Source organism: Anser brachyrhynchus, assembly GCF_964034855.1.
Source record: "Anser brachyrhynchus genome assembly, chromosome: 3".
NCBI classification, from domain to species: Eukaryota; Metazoa; Chordata; class Aves; order Anseriformes; family Anatidae; genus Anser; species Anser brachyrhynchus.
In genome coordinates, this window is record NC_137696.1 from 122556911 (window position 1) to 122572614 (window position 15704).

At 43.5% G+C, this 15704-nt stretch overlaps 1 protein-coding gene across 2 annotated transcripts in view; it reads right to left on the bottom strand.

Annotated features, from left to right (window-relative positions):
- Nucleotides 1–15704, bottom strand: part of PKHD1 (PKHD1 ciliary IPT domain containing fibrocystin/polyductin) — a 261123-nt gene that overhangs the window by 159030 nt on the left and 86389 nt on the right. For both annotated transcript variants that reach the window (XM_080584577.1, XM_080584576.1), the window contains one exon: nt 3142–3354. In XM_080584577.1, the coding sequence (XP_080440703.1) occupies nt 3142–3354 (213 nt within the window). The remainder of the gene's footprint in view (nt 1–3141; nt 3355–15704) is intronic.

Genomic DNA, 15704 nt, shown 5'->3' on the forward strand with positions numbered 1-15704 from the left:
GGGACAGGGGCACCCAGGGGTCCCTGTCACCTTAACCATTCTGTAATAAGGCCCCAGCCCTGCTCATGCTGTTCTCACAGACTTTGCTGCCTTCTGCATGCCTCTGTACAGTGGGTACTCGTTGCAGACAAGCAGGGTTGTAACTGAGTCAGGTGGTTCTGATGAAAGCTTGAGCTTACTAGGTTCAGGCCTTGGGCTACAAACACAGACCTCACCCTCAGTTTCCTCAGAAAAGAAGAATTGCTGAGAATTATGGCACCGAGTAAAACATATGGAATATCAGCAACAAATCCTTTGAGAGTGGACACCTGGATGTGCTTCCCTCAATCATACCATTAGGGTAACCCCTTGGAAAGTACTTCTGCCCTGTTTGTGTAATTTGATGTGTCTGTGAGGACAGAGTCAACAAACTAGTCATGAGGTAGGCTCAGAAGGGAAACAAGAGGCACAACCTGCAAGGAGATGTTATGTTGTTTTTTTCCCCACATTGCTAGAAAACAAAACAGCATGAAGAAGTCAAGGCTTTTGCAGTGCGCTGACAATGTAAGGACAAAATCCTGACTTCCTTAAAGAGGTCAAACCAAGAAGAATTCCTTAAGCTACAAGGAGAAGACACAGAAAGAGATACAGCAAAAGCCTTTATAAGGCAAATTCAAATCAGATATCTTAATATGTCCCTTAAAAACATAAAATAAAAACATGGATGATTAACCAAATTAATCCCCTGGAACAAGCTTCCACAGAAAATGCTGGCTTCTGTTTCCCTTGATGTCCTCAGACAAAGACCAAGCCTTTCTGGAAGGCATGCTTTAATCTAATGTGAGTTACTGAACTCAAAGCTGGGATAACTGTGTGAAACTCAATGGCCAGTAAAGGACAGTCAATTCAGCCTAGATGATCTAATAGCACTTCTTCAGAGAGCCCCTCTAGGAAATGGGATAGAAACACTACCCTTCTGCTCAAAACGGGTTACTGAAATTATTAAAGCCATCTGCAAGCACTAAATATTTCAGCCTCGCTGTGTGTCGACGAAGTCGTCAAGAGCTCACGACGTGGCTTTCAGCACAAGTCCAGGTGTAGTGAAGCCCCCCTCCTCTGCTGCTTCAAGGGGCATCTTCTCCAGCTTCCACTCACCCCTCCTGACTCAGAAAAGCATCTGCTCGCGGAGTGCCCTCCAACCACCGACCTCGCCTGACCTTGCTCAGCTCCCGTGAACTGACAGGATCACGGCACAGCAGCACGGCTCGCTCCCTATGTGCTCAGATCGTACCCCTTGGTGTCTTGCATTATTTTTGACTGAGAGCCATACGTGTCAGTAACGCTCAGATGGCAACATTTCTGCCTGTGGGCCAGGAGAGGGTAAGTTCAAGCCCTGCTGGAGGACACGGATGCCTACCAATCTGAAGGTTGACATGCAAGAACAGAAGTGAGGGAGATGAGGCGTTCAGACATATTTTTTTTCTCCTAAGATGCATACTGCCTTTAAAAACAGCACATTAGTTAAGAGCTTGATGTGTGTGCATTTCACCAATATTCTAAGCATGCTGAGTTGGGACCTGAATTCCACATCCAAACTACTGAAACAAGACCGTGCCATTTAATACCAACATTTCACAGCCCTTCAAAAAATCTCTATATCTAAATTCTTGTCCTGGTTGCAGCTGAGATAGAGTTAATTATCTTCATGGTGGCTGGTATGATGCTGTGCTTTGGATTGAGGAGGAAAATAATGCTGATAACACCCTGATGTTTAAGCAGTGTTTGTGCTAAGTCAAGGCCTTTGCAGCTTCTCCTGCTTCCCTGCCAGTGAGGAGGCTGGGGGTCCAAGGAGCTGGGAGGGGACACAGGCAGGACAGCTGGCCCAGACTGGCCAAAGGGCTGTCTCATATCATGTTGGTGTCCTGTGGGTGGGGGGCTGCTCCTCAGGGACTGGCTGGGCATTGGTCAGTGGGTGATGAGCAATTGCATTGTGTATCACTTGTGTTGGATATTATTACTATTATTTTCCCTTCCTTTTCTGTCCTATTCAACTCATGTGTTTTACCTTTTCCCAATTCTCTCTCCCATCCCGCTTTGGTGTGGGGTGAGTGAAAGGCTGGGTGGTTAACAGGCTGGGTTATACCACAATAATTCTGCTACCCCATAACGTGAAACCTGTATTCATCCACAAACCCATGCCAATTTCTGTCCTTTAGATCCCCTGTCCCACCTGATAGGAATGTAAATTTTGGTCTCTGTGGGGCTCCCTTTCAGAGAAAAGCCCAGTGGTTAGAGCAGAGTGGTTATGTCGGACTGAAATTCTTGGCAGAGCCACAGTTTTTCTGCATAGCCCTGGGCTTGTCACTTGTGACAACAACCTGTGCAGAGCCGGTGTGAGTGTGTGGACTGATAGGACATCAGAGATGCCAGCTGTGCTCCTAACACTAGAGACAGACAGCTGGAGGAGAAGGGGAAAACACGCTGCCAGGAGTGCTTTGCTGCTGCTGTGAAGAGAAGTAGCATCCCCACTCCAGCTGGCATAGGCTGCTAACTGCAGCACGCTTGGCATTGCTTCACCATGGGACCTGCCTGGCAGACCACCCACTCTTCGTTACCCCAAGATCCACACCTTCTCTGAGGAGGAAACCTCCTAGTTGTAATGGAGAGGAGGAGAAAAGGATACCCCATTCTAGTAGCAGAGCAGACCCCCAGGATACACAGCAGAGAATGAACGTCTGGTTCCCAAGGGATGGAGACTTTCGTTTGTGGAAAGTTTCTATCAATGCACAAATCCAGACTTCTTCTAGGCACCTAAATGAGCGCCAAGGTTTCATAACTACTTGATACCATCTAGTTTCTTCTTAGGGTCGAGATTTTCAAAACGACTCTGCTCCCAGTATGGGAGCTCTTACAGAGATACAGCACTGGGCTTTAGTGTCTAAGATACTACAGGAACAGAAGCCTCAAAATGAATTAAAAGCCATGAATTTCTGGCCCTAAAGACTGATTTCAACATATACTTCAGTGTAATAAGATATTCAAGATATTCATTCATAACCAAAACTTTTTTTTCTCCGAACACATGCTTTTATTTTTTTCCCTTTATTTTTTAATTCAATTTTAATTCAATTTGCTTTTAAAGAGATGGAAAAATGTACTCACCATGGATGGAGAGGGTCCCATTCCTCACTGCCAGGAACTTGGCCCCATATGGAAACACTGGTGGAGAATGGAGGCTTCCATAGAGATAGATGTGTGCTTTGTGATGGAAAGGGGCCTCAGAGGATCCCACCTGGAGCTCTCCTCCATCAGATATCAGAATGGAATGAGCATGCAGTTCTACAGGTCCTGGACCAGTGAACAGGAGCTTGCCACCTGAAGACAACAGAAGAGTAAAATGCAACCATTGACCTCAAAACCAGTCATTATCTCGTAGTCAAAAGAGCTGTAAGAGATGGGTGAAACGATGGTTTTGCAATAACGTTATGAGATTAAGGGTAAAACAATATTGCTTTCTGCAGAAATCCAACTTTGCCCTGTACTTCTCCCTGTGGACTTATCTGCTTTTTACATACTCCTTTTTGTAATAAAGATCTCATTAACTCAGTCCATTTCTCACTTCTGCCACAGGCTTTATTTCTAGACTTGAGCAAGACCACTCAGCCTGGGCAGACATCTAAGTCTCTCCAACTCCAGTTCAAGGTAGTAATGTTCAGAAAATCCCAGTCCTAACCTACTCACTCTCTAACTGTTAAAAAGAAATACTATTACTTAATTTGTATGTTCCTTTTCATATTACAAACTGCTTGTGACAGGGAGAGGTGAGTGGAAAACAGCTTTGGAACACAAGAATTGGCAACTTGTTTAGTTCAGTGGTTGATTTAATCCTGCGTATTCTTCCAGCTGCTGTTCAAAACCAGATGCTTCCAAAACAGAGTCTAAAAAACTTCTCCCTGTTAGCTGGCTGCGAGCTGATCCCCTCAACCCATGAAAGCCTCATTTTAATCCCTAATTAGAGGTTAGCTTCACCCCAAAGCATAAGGTTTCATCTCCCTGCCAACATTTTCCTTCTACCATCTATTAGTATAACTGGATAGGTTTTGTCAGTAATTTAGATCTGATCCTTCGAGTCTTTTTAATACTCAGTCTCAATAACTTCTTGAGTCAATGAATTCTGTGGTCTAAGTTAAATAGTTCACGAAAAGGCATTTCCATCCCTTGGTTTCAACTCAAGTCTCTTTCCAGTTCTGTCAAATGCCTCTTTTGTTCTTGACTTGTGTGAGCTGACAACCCCACTCTGTCTCAGGGTGGTTCACTCTTTGGCATCCTTTCATATTTTCTCTGCTACAAAGGACACTGTCACTACCTTTACAATGTGCTTGCACAGAGCGGACTCCCAGACATTTAATCGTTCTGCTTTTGGGATATGTCTTCCTAGGTCAAGCCATGCTTCCCAGGAGCTCGCCTGGAAGCCTGGCAGCCTCATAGCTCCTTACAAAGGGTCTCTGAGCCTCCCACCATTTCCCTTTATGAAGCAGCCATGGCCAGCTTCCTATTGTTGTTAGCAGGTTTTAATGGTGACCTTTATAACTACCAAACTGCTGGCTTTCCTCCTCAACGAGACACTACCAATCCTTAGCATGAAGGATTAGGGACATCAGACCTCTGCTTTAATTTCAGTATTGAGGCAAAGTAGAAGGGTAGAAGTTTTAATATAGAAATCAGATTTAAAAATCCTTTGATCATAACCCCTACTTGGATCAGGTCCTCTTGCTCACAGTGATACCGGAGCTGCACAGCACTTGTCTGCCTTTCCCACCCCATTGCATCCTGTCCTGACCTCCTTATTTATTCTTGCACTGGTGAGCTTTAATTGTTGAACCTAATTTCTTAGTCTCACGACAAAGCTGGTATTTGAATAAGAACTACCCCATTAAATATTTTCTTTGCAGATTTCAGTAGGTTCCAAATAAGTTAATACAGAATATGCTTAGTAGACGGAAGAAATAAACCTCACATTTTCTTGCTTATAATCATTGGGAACCATGGGACTGCTCCCACAAACACCAGCTCCCCTATGTATAAGCTGCCTCTTTCCCTAGACATGCTTTCTATATACAAATGTATTTCTGTTAAGCTTGCTTTGCTAGAACCAGTTATGTTGTGTTTTTACAAATTATACTGGATACACACTGATAAACCAGCATGAATTTCAGCTCGTTTCACTCAAAATGACAGAAGATTTCTGATTTATTCTGAGATACGTCTGAGACTTCTAGAAAAATGAAATGTTGCTAATACAAGAATGTGCTATGCTGAAATAGGGATAATATTTGAAATGGTATTCATTTGCAGACTGAAGGGACCATTAGATCCTATCGCCTGATGGTTTGTGCACATCATGCTATTGAAAAACTGGAGGAAGTCGAGTCATCTGTGTTTGACTGCTGTATACCCTCCAGAAAGGCAGATAATCAATTAAGTGACTTGGGGACATCATTCTACCAATTTCTACGATCATTTTTCCAACAGCTAATCTCCATTACTGTTCACAACTTCTGCTTTATTTCCAATCACAACTTGTCAAGGATGAGCTTTCAGACAGTGGTTGTCTTTGTGCCCTCCTGTGTTGCACAGCAGAGAGGTTTGCAAAACAGCATTTTCTGCAAAAGTATTTGCAGGTAAATGGCAATTAAACCAAATCCCGGCATGCATTCAGCCTGGTTTGTAATGTTTTTAAGACTCTTCCTGAAAGGAGTCATAGAATAATAGAATCATTAAAGTTGGAAAAGCCCTCCAAGATCACCTGGTCCAACCACCCCCCTACCACCAATGTCACCCATTGAACCATGTCCCTAAGCACCACGTCCAACCTCTCCTTGAACACCCCCAGGGACGGTGACTCCACCACCTCCCTGGGCAACCCATCCCAATGCCTGGCTGCTCTTTCTGAGAAGAAATGTCTCCACATTTCTAACCTAAACATCCATTCTCTCCCACAGCCTGATTCTCCTGAAATGGGGAACCCAGACCTCCTGATCCTTCTGCTTCTTTATCATTCTTGTTGGTGCTGCCTACAGAGGCAAAACTGCCTTATTCCCATACTCTACATCTTGCTTTTCCCATAAAAAATATACTACCTCCTTTTGTTTCTTCATTACACTGAGAGGTTAAGTGGGCTTCCTTGGTCACATGGACTGCTGAAGCTTTCCATGACTGCAGCTACACTGAGAGGTTAAGTGGGCTTCCTTGGTCACATGGACTGCTGAAGCTTTCCATGACTGCAGCTTTCTCTGACAAAGTCCCTTCCTGTGTGACCACAACTTTTGTTCCTTGTTCCTGCCTGCCCAGCTGTCTACTCAATGGGGTAAATCTGCGTTTGGTTTGAACGGCATTCACAAATGTGATCAGTGATGGATCTCCATTTACTTCCAGACCACCATTGATGGTATGTTTGGTATCCAAGTAGACATGAAAATGATTTCACACCAACAATTTATGTTTTGTGAGTGCATTTCATGTCTGGCATGTGATTTTGCCAGGGGATCCTCAGTTGGTCATCACACTACGGCATTTTACTGCATTAACTTAATCAAACAAACATAATTTTCTTAGAAAATGAACTAAAGTTTGTTGTCTTTTTTTCTTTAGGACCTATTTTTCATAAAACTTCTATCCTGTTATTCACTGTATTTTTGTGGTTAGTAATTTATGGATTCAATCAGCCATAACATAGAACTTCATCTAGTTTTCTGCTTTGACCTGTACTTGATATCAGACTAAGCAGCCAGTAACTTTACCTATTTGCATCCTGACACAAGATCAGAACTTCTGCAGCCTTCTGTAATTTCCCAAGTACTCTGAAATTAATATCCATGTACCATGGAATGCTTCTACCAGCAGTTTTAAAGCTCTCGAATGAAACTGGACCTGTTGATTTAAGAATGTGTATTCCTGAAAGACACTGTTTAACATTTTCTTCAGTAATAAATGGACTGATGATCCATCTTCCTCCTGTAATATAACTTACCATCCTGTTCCTTCCCACACTGAGAACAGAAATATTTATTAAATACATTTGCCTTATAGCTGCAGTGTTAATAATTTTATCACTGCAATCTAGAGATGGAACTATAAATCACTGCGATTTATTTTATTCCTAACATAAAAAAGACATCTTCCTCAAGGTCTTTATTGACTTCCTATGCTCTATTCCCACTGAAATATAGTCATTTCTGTTTCCACTTCTCTTCATATGATTTTTAATGAGTATTCTAATTGCTGCTATGCTGCACTACTAAACCAGGAAGGCTGGTAGCCAGAGTTGTCCCATCTCCTCGTTGCAAAATCACACTTACTTCTGCTGCAAACAACCTTCCCAAATCTTTTCCTAAGTTTCAGCCACACATTGCCCATCCATAATTTTCAAGCTGTCTATAGGATAGCTTAGAAATACTAAATTCCTCCCACCAACATTTCTATCCCCCCTCTGTGGGATGGAAGGGATGGGAGTACATCTTCGCCCGTAAGACTCCCAAGTCCTTTTCTGATTGCATCCGTTTCAGTGCAACTCGAGGCAGCTGTGGGAAGACGCTCATTTCCCATAAGGGTCTGGGATTTACCCGCTTCTGCCCTGCCTCCACAGGGTCTGCTGAGCACTTTTCTGTACAAGGTGGCTTTGGCACGTCAAGTGTTGCCCATCCTCATACAGAGCCCAAAAATCACTGTCTGCCTCCTCATGAACGATGAGTCCTCTATCTCCTTTTTGTCTCCTTTCCTTGTTTTACAATCCCCTGTTCCTTAGTATTAGGCTAACTATATGTCAGTTGTTCTGAACAATTTTTCCCTTTCTGGGTGAAAATCTGGTTCTGCTGGGTCAGTAAGAATTGGACCTCAAGGTGGAGGCCGTTGCCTGGCTCCTGGGTTTCTCTGTCCCTAGGTACAATGACAATCCTAAACACACTTGGCAGTGGTGCAGAGGTTTGTGAGGTCATGACCACCAAAAGACATCTGCTGCATGAGATGCTCTGGCTTTCCCTTAGTAGCAGCAGTCAGACCCCAATGTAATCAAAGGAACCAAGTATCAGCTTGCCTGATCAGCTACAATCAGATACAACTGATGGTCACAACTTAATGCAGTTGTAACCTGGCCATTTGCAAAGCTTCTGAATTCTGTCCAGAATGAAGCCAAAAGACACCTGTTCTTTGGGTTAAAAAAATGTAAAAAGAAAAATTCAGCTCCTAGAGAATAAAGAAGCAACAGAGGGAAGGGGAAGGGGAGGGGAAGGGGGGAGAGGAGAGGGGAAGAGGGAAGGGGAGGGGAGGGGAGGGGAGAGCCATTAGCAGGGATTCGTTTAGTCATTAAACAAGGCTAAGTGTAAAATAAACTGTAGCCAAACTTATACATACTTGTGTCAAAAAATTATATGTGGTCCCTCTAACCCTCAGCTCTCTGTATTTCTATGCTTTTCATTGGGTCAGAATAAATATACAGCTGCTGCTTTACAAGATTGTCTTCCCCTTTTTTAAAAAGAAAATAAAAGTTATGCTTCCTTCTTTTATTGCACTTGACCCCTTCTCTGAAAGCAGAAAGCAAGAATATTGCTCAACTGAGCCTTTGGCTGTGACCCTCAAATTGTTTGTTATGGCTGCACAGGAAAGCAAAGTCCTACATATGACCTTGAGGGTGATTTTATAAAAATCAATCAACTACTGTTATGATGGCCTCCCCACCAAGCAAAATAAATACAATTAAACCCATAATCACTTCTGTACAGTAATGTGCAAATTCAATGGCTCTCTTTAGGTGGAGTGAGGGAGAGGGGGGAGAAATGTGGTGGGGCTATTTGATACTTTGTGAGAACATCAGAAGCACCATTCTTCTCAATTAACCCAGCAATTAGCCTCCACCTCTTCGTCCAGAAAAAGAAATCTTTCTTTATCTGTCTTTACCCAAAAGGAAAAAAAAAAAAGGAAAAAAAAAAAAGGAAAAAAAAAAAAAAGGAAAGGCAAAGACAAAGGCTGGAGGCAGCCCCAGAGGGGAGGAACAGACAGACCAAATAATGAAAAAAAAAGGGAAATATTTAAAAAAAAAAAAAGATAATAAGGTAAGAGTTGTAATCTGCCATGTGAATGACTGCTACACCAGTATGTCAATGGTTTTATGAAGATTTCTCTTCTGAATTCCTCGGTAAATGGCAGAGGGCCCACTCAAAATAATAGGAAATGAATAACTATTGTATCGCCCCTTCGCTTGGTCATGCAGCCCACAGAATACCACGCTGGGTCAAACTCACAGCCCAGGTACCCAGAACATTTACCCTGAAAAAAGTCTGTGCAATGTACTTCTGGAAAAAAAGAACAACTGTCCACTGAGAAATGTTTTTTTGATGATAAATGTGGAAAGTTTCTCCTTGTTTCTGTAGCACAGAGATGGATTCACGCTTTCAGACATAGGAGCTAATAACCTTTCTCAAAAACTTCATTTAAAAAAAAAAAAATCCTTCTAATATATACATTTTCACAGTGCATGAAAGAGATGCTGATTTTCTCATTATTATTTAGGCTGTGGTTTAGAGTGCTCTAGAGATTTCCTGAACTCAGAGGGAAGCAGAGTCCCCACTCCAATGAGCACCTCTTGGATGGAGGTTGTTTTTCTTTCATCATCTTTTGAGGGGACACTTCAGCACGTGCAGTCACTGTAAGACCATCCTAAGAAACAGTGTATTTTTTTCTAATGAGCAGCTCCTTATGGAGACAGGATAAAAGTGCCTATCACCAGATTTAATTCCGCGTCTTTGGAGCTGATCGGAGCGTTAAAGCAAGCAAGCTGCAAGAAAGGTGCTGGCAGGCCTCAAGAAATATTTTTTTAATCAATAATAGAAGGCGTTAGGGGAGTACCAATGGAAAAATTGTCTTAGATGTCACTACTGAGTCCTGCCCCTACAGCTAACAGAAAACCCCTTCTCCATGGAAGAGGACCTGCTGGTTGAACGACCATCTCCTCCCATCACCGTGAGGCTCCCTGCGCGAGGAAGATCCGTTCTGCTTGTGCTGTGGGCACACCACGGCCATGTATTCCCAACATTCCCACAGCCTTCAGCCTGCTCTCCCCAGTTTTCTCAGTCGGGTGTTTCACATGATGAAGCCACAGAATCTCCCACGAGACAGGCTTAAGCTCACACGTTCCAGTCCTGGCAAGCATCCCCGAGCGGCAAACAGCAGGAGGCAACTGCTGGAGCTGGAGTATCTTTGCTGCAACGACTGATCCCGCACAACAAGGCTGCAGCGTGCTGGCAGCCCACTTCTTGCTCGTTCTCTTGCTCCCAGGGTGAGGCTGGGGGGGGCCTCGTCGCAAGAAAAAAAAACAAAGATCCCCCTGTGTACAGGCAGAGGAATACAGAGTTTCTGAGCCTTCAATAATAATCGATTATTTCACGGACCTGTCGCCTGCACCCTGTTGACAGGCTCACATGACATTCGGATGAGCCATAAATGTGATTGCAGGCTGGAGCAGTGCCGAGATAGCCGCAAAGGAGAAAAGAAGTTTGTTACAGTGGCTCCATCCCAAAGGCTGCCTGAACCTAAAGTCCAAACCTCCCTATAAATGTTCCTCCACTCTCACGATATGCAGGTACAGATCCCAAACTAACTGTGCGCTTCCACCAGGATGCCACTAGCAAGCTAAAAAGCTAAGCTTGCATTCCAGCGTTTTGTTGGAAGGAGGCTTTAATCTCTCCCTGGGCGAGGAACCGGCAGCTGCTCGAGCGCTCTCAGACAGACACCGTCTCCCGAGCCCGACACGCCTGGGTTTTCTGGCTCGCTGGGCTCGCAGCCATCTGTGTGGATGGCACGTGCTGCCTCGTAAGCCGGGCAGGCTCTTCCCTACGATCTCAGAAGCCAGGCAAAAAGAATTTAGGCCAGAGCACACTGCCACAGGTAGCTCTTTCAGAGAAGTCCTTCTACATCTTCGGCTCTTGCGTAGCTTCCCAGCCTCTCAGCAACGCCTTTGCTGCTTCTGCAACAGGAGAGCTAACCTGGAGGGGAAGAGGTGTGGACCCTCCTAGGTGTGCTTTGACACATCCCAGCCCATCTTCTGGGATCCAATGAAGGAAGCTGCCTTGGGAAGGCAGCAGGGGAAACACCAGGCAGATGGTGCAAGGAGCAAACAGGTCCTTAGGTTATTATTTCAAGTCTACAGGTGATGGACACCTGTCAACTCCTGCACCCTCAGCAAGAGAGTGGGCAGTGGGGAAGGCACAGGAGCACTGTTATGGAGAGCAGGATAATTATTATTATGGTCTTTCTGGGTGACCAGAGCGTTTCTATTTGCTATGCCCCTCCACCCCGGTTATCTCATTTCAAACTGGTTTCTGGCATTTAAATTTAAACTTTACAGGTAGAGTTTTCCTCCCAGTTTCTAGTGCAGTAGGTCAGACCTCGGTCTTAGTGACAGCCTGCTCCTCCAGAAATCCGACCGTGATGTGCAGTCTGTTAAGCCATACAAGAGGGCATACATCAAAACTAAAACCCTCATGCAATCCCCTGCTACACATTATGCTTCCTCTGTAGTTCTGGGCCCATGATGCAGACTTATGCCTTTGAAGGAATTTATTTGCATTTAAAAGCCCTGGACCTCAGTTTGCCTGGTTGCAATGCCGGTGTTTCTGTACCACATACAAGAGTGTGAGGACAGATCTAGTCATGGTACAAAGCTGCTACTGTCATCAGGGCCTGATCTGCATCCAGGACAGATGTAGACAGACTCAGCAGCCCTTTCCATCCTGTGATTAGAAGCAGCAGCTGCTTCCCCAAAAGGGACACAGCGAGGGAAGGAAGGGATGCTGCTGCCTCAGCTTTCAGCCCACTTGCCTGTGGTTCAGCACGGCCAGGATGAGCTTCCACCGATCCGCTCATCCTGCAGTGCCTCAGAGGAGTCTCAGGAGCTATCAAAGAGGCGGAAAATCAATTTCATTGGCAAGCAAGAACCCTGGGAGTCTGGCGTACATGCTGTAATCCCATCCTAAACAGAACGGGAAATCGAGACCTGCAGCGCATGCCCAAACACAAACCAGGGTTTAGAGCTTGGGGAAGAACCAAAAAACATCCAATTGCTACAGATTCTTGGCCTTAAAATCCTTCTTCTGGGAATGTCCAGGTCTGTGACTTGGAGTGCAATGCGTAACACTGAATTCCTGCTAAAATTATACTAACAAAATAAAGAACTGATGTCTTTCTTTTTTCTTCTTTTTTTTTTTTTTTCCCATCAGAACAGCAGGGACCTGAGACCAGAATCCTTGCAGGCTTGGTACACCTCACAGTAACAACACAGAAAAATATCACAGCAACAGGGAGAAATAGGGCTGACTATTCTTCCTTTTAAACCTCAATTAAAAAATACATTGGATGAAATTTCCCATTAGCTGGTACTATTTGTACATCCCATGTTCTTTCTTTAATTAAAAAACATGCTTATTGCAATACTGCCAGAATCGCTTTTACGGTATTTTAATTGTAATGTCTCTGTCTGATTAAAAAAAGAAAATATGAACTAGAAACTGCCTGCAAAAAAAGTATCACTATGCATATCCCAAATGGGTTGAGCAAAATGGCATAGAAAGCACCACAGCGCAAACATTTTCTAACTGTGGCTACTGACAAGGGATTTTAAAATAAGTTTGAGGACAGGAAAACAGAGGAAAAAGCTTTTTCTGTCTTTCAGTGAATTCACACCCAGTCCTTATCAGCAGTGACTGAAGCACCAGTTATTTGACAAGTACTTACGCAGATGTATCAGCTAATATTTGATGCTCTTTGCTAATAGCATCAAAGCCTAGGAAAAAGTCAAGCAAAATCAGTATTTAGGTTTCTTTCCTCCCCACGTCTATATGCAGGACCCATTTTAGCCACAGCCTGATTTTAACGCGGCTTCCAAGAGATCCAAGATATTGATGGATAAGCATTGATCTGGGGACGTGGGTTCAAGATCAGACCACAACTGACAATGGCATGTGTATCTTTGGGGTTTGCTAGTTCTCTTTTTTTGTTGTTGGTTGGTTGGTTTGGTTTTTTTGTTTGTGTGTGTGTGTGTTTGTTTGTGGGATCTCATAGCTTGAAGAGGAGCTCAGATTACCCATGGCATGTTGGAGGCCGGGTGTACATAATACATATCACCAGTTTTTAGAGGCAGAAATCTCACATGAGGGGATCAGAGCTTTCTCAAAACCTCAGCGTGGAGTCTGACCGTGACTGCTAAGATGCAGCAATGCCTACAACTGGTAAGGGACACATGGGATCACTGTGACAAGTAATATGGGAGCTCTTCTAGAAGAGGGACCAAAATAATCTTCTCTCTTATGCTTGCAAGGGTGGCTATCTCAAAGTTGCCAATGCAAAGCAAATGGAACAGTTGAATGTCTTCAGCCTCACCAGAGTTATATCAGCTATGTTACCCCAAAACCCACGCCCAAGGTACCCCCAGAAGGAGGACAGGCAGCATCTTCAGTCTCCAGACTACCCTTGGGGCTGTTCTACACAGTACTAAAAATTCAGATAAAGGCAATAGTCTGAGGTATCAGCCCATCACAGACAAAGGAGTTACTCCAGCATAAGCTCTGTGTAAAGGAAATTTCCGTCTGTCCTGGGTTATCATAAATATTACCATACTTGTGACGTCGGGATCAAAAAATATATAAATAACTGCAATCTGCTGAATTTACAGAGTTATCTACAATCTGTCTATCTCGTATCTCTTCCCCAATCAGTATTGTCTGAGCAGTTTCATCGTCTGGTTATTAAACTTTCCACTGCCAATAACCACGTGTTCATGCTCCACTTATCAAGGGGGAGGCAGAAGCTGGTGAGCCCTCATGGCGGTAGGCAGGACTCAGCTGCCTAATCTTATTTCACTATTGCTTTGGCCTCCGGATCTTCTGTCCAGACAGCCTGGTCACCACCAGAACCACCACATGCATCCGTCTGTATGCTAATACAGCCAAAGCAGGGTCGCCTTAAGGATGCATGTGCAGCTGACATGCTTGTTATAATAATCTTTAAACAATTTCTACAATGTTGAAATCATCACGAGGAGACCCCACACAGGCTCTGTTCAAAATCCTCAGGGTGTCTTAAAAAGGAAAAAAAAGGAAATCAAAAAATGGGCCTATGTGTTGGGTTTAGTGGATACAGGACCTGGACAATAGGGTACAACAGTGTCTTTGCAGAGGAGCAGACTCAGTAGCATTACAGGCATTTTCCTCCATAATGTCTGTTAAATTTTCAGCTTGTGAGCGCGCAGACAGCCTGATGCTGAGTCAAGAAAGCCAAAGGGAGCAGAGCTACAATTTTAATCCCATTCTCCAGCTCCAACTAAGAAAAACGCTTCAGCTCATGCTTCAATCAAAGTGCGCATCTACACCTGCCTGCAGGTTTGGGGTTTATTGTCATGCCCGTCTTGCAGCTGGGGAAACTTGGCAATTATTTGACAAGTTCAGAGACTTGACAGTTGCTACTCTAAGGGAATCACCTAACTGAGACTCATCTTTAGACGGGTATCTATAATACCTAAGAGGAGCAGGTCTTTGCTAATGTATGTTTCTCTGTATCAATACAGGAGCCTACACAACTCCCCTGAGTTGTGCAACTTAAAGAAAGGTAAGGAAAAGGGGAGATGACTCCAATCCAGTCTCACACCAGAGCAGACCTCAGCACATCTTGACTCCAAATCTAACTAAGGCTACACTGTTAGTGGCACCCATATCAGTGCAGGGTGGATGCAGCAAGTACACTTCAGCAAATAATAACTTCAGATAAAAAACTACCAGGTAGGTTTCTGCTTCCAGAAAGTTTGATCCTATATTTGGCATGTAGCAATGATGAAAATAATAGCATCTGGAATATCTGAAAGCTGCTTTCCTACCTGAATCTACATTCTAAAGCTTCTGGGAAAACATTTTAAAGGGGAGAAATGATTTGAAATCAGAGGAGCTGAAGGCATAAAGATAGTCCTTCAGACATCATTAAATTCAATAAGACCACTGTTTGCTTCACAAGTCCTGGCTGATTGATTATATCTGCCTTTGAGTAGGCCCAAAGTTGAAAGGGCTTCTGCTACAAGATTGTGCCCCACTTCTTCACAAAGACAGAGGATGAGCCCCCAAATCCTCATCTAGATTTGCAGCCAAAAGTCTCAGAAAACTGGGGCTCTGTCCTATCTCCTCCCCTGTACCTCATAATCACACTGGGGTTACAAAGCACCTTGAAACACTTAGATTTATTATTTTCGATGGGGGAAGAGGGAAGAATATCATTCTAAATTGTATTTTAATTACAAATTTTTACTAGATTCTTTTTGTCTTTTAAGCAGGAATGATTCCCAATGTAGCAGTTCTTAAAAAAATGTAGACCGAGCAAGTTCAAACTTCTTTGGAAATGTTCATGCAATAGGGACAAACTTGCAAAGTTTTATCTGTATAGAACAGATACTAAATGTTAAGATTCGATGTTAAAATATAACTGTTAGATGCATATTTTTCATCATCATCATAATGAAAAACTAGTACCTTTAACATCCTTTCAGTATAAAATAATTTTTATCAACAGAAAAGATCCAGGTCCTTAAACCTACAGAAAATTCTTCCCATTTTTTTTCATCTCAGTTTCAGCATAGTCTTACACACGGGCTGAACTTCAAGCAAGCAACTGAACCAGAACAACTCATTCACTTA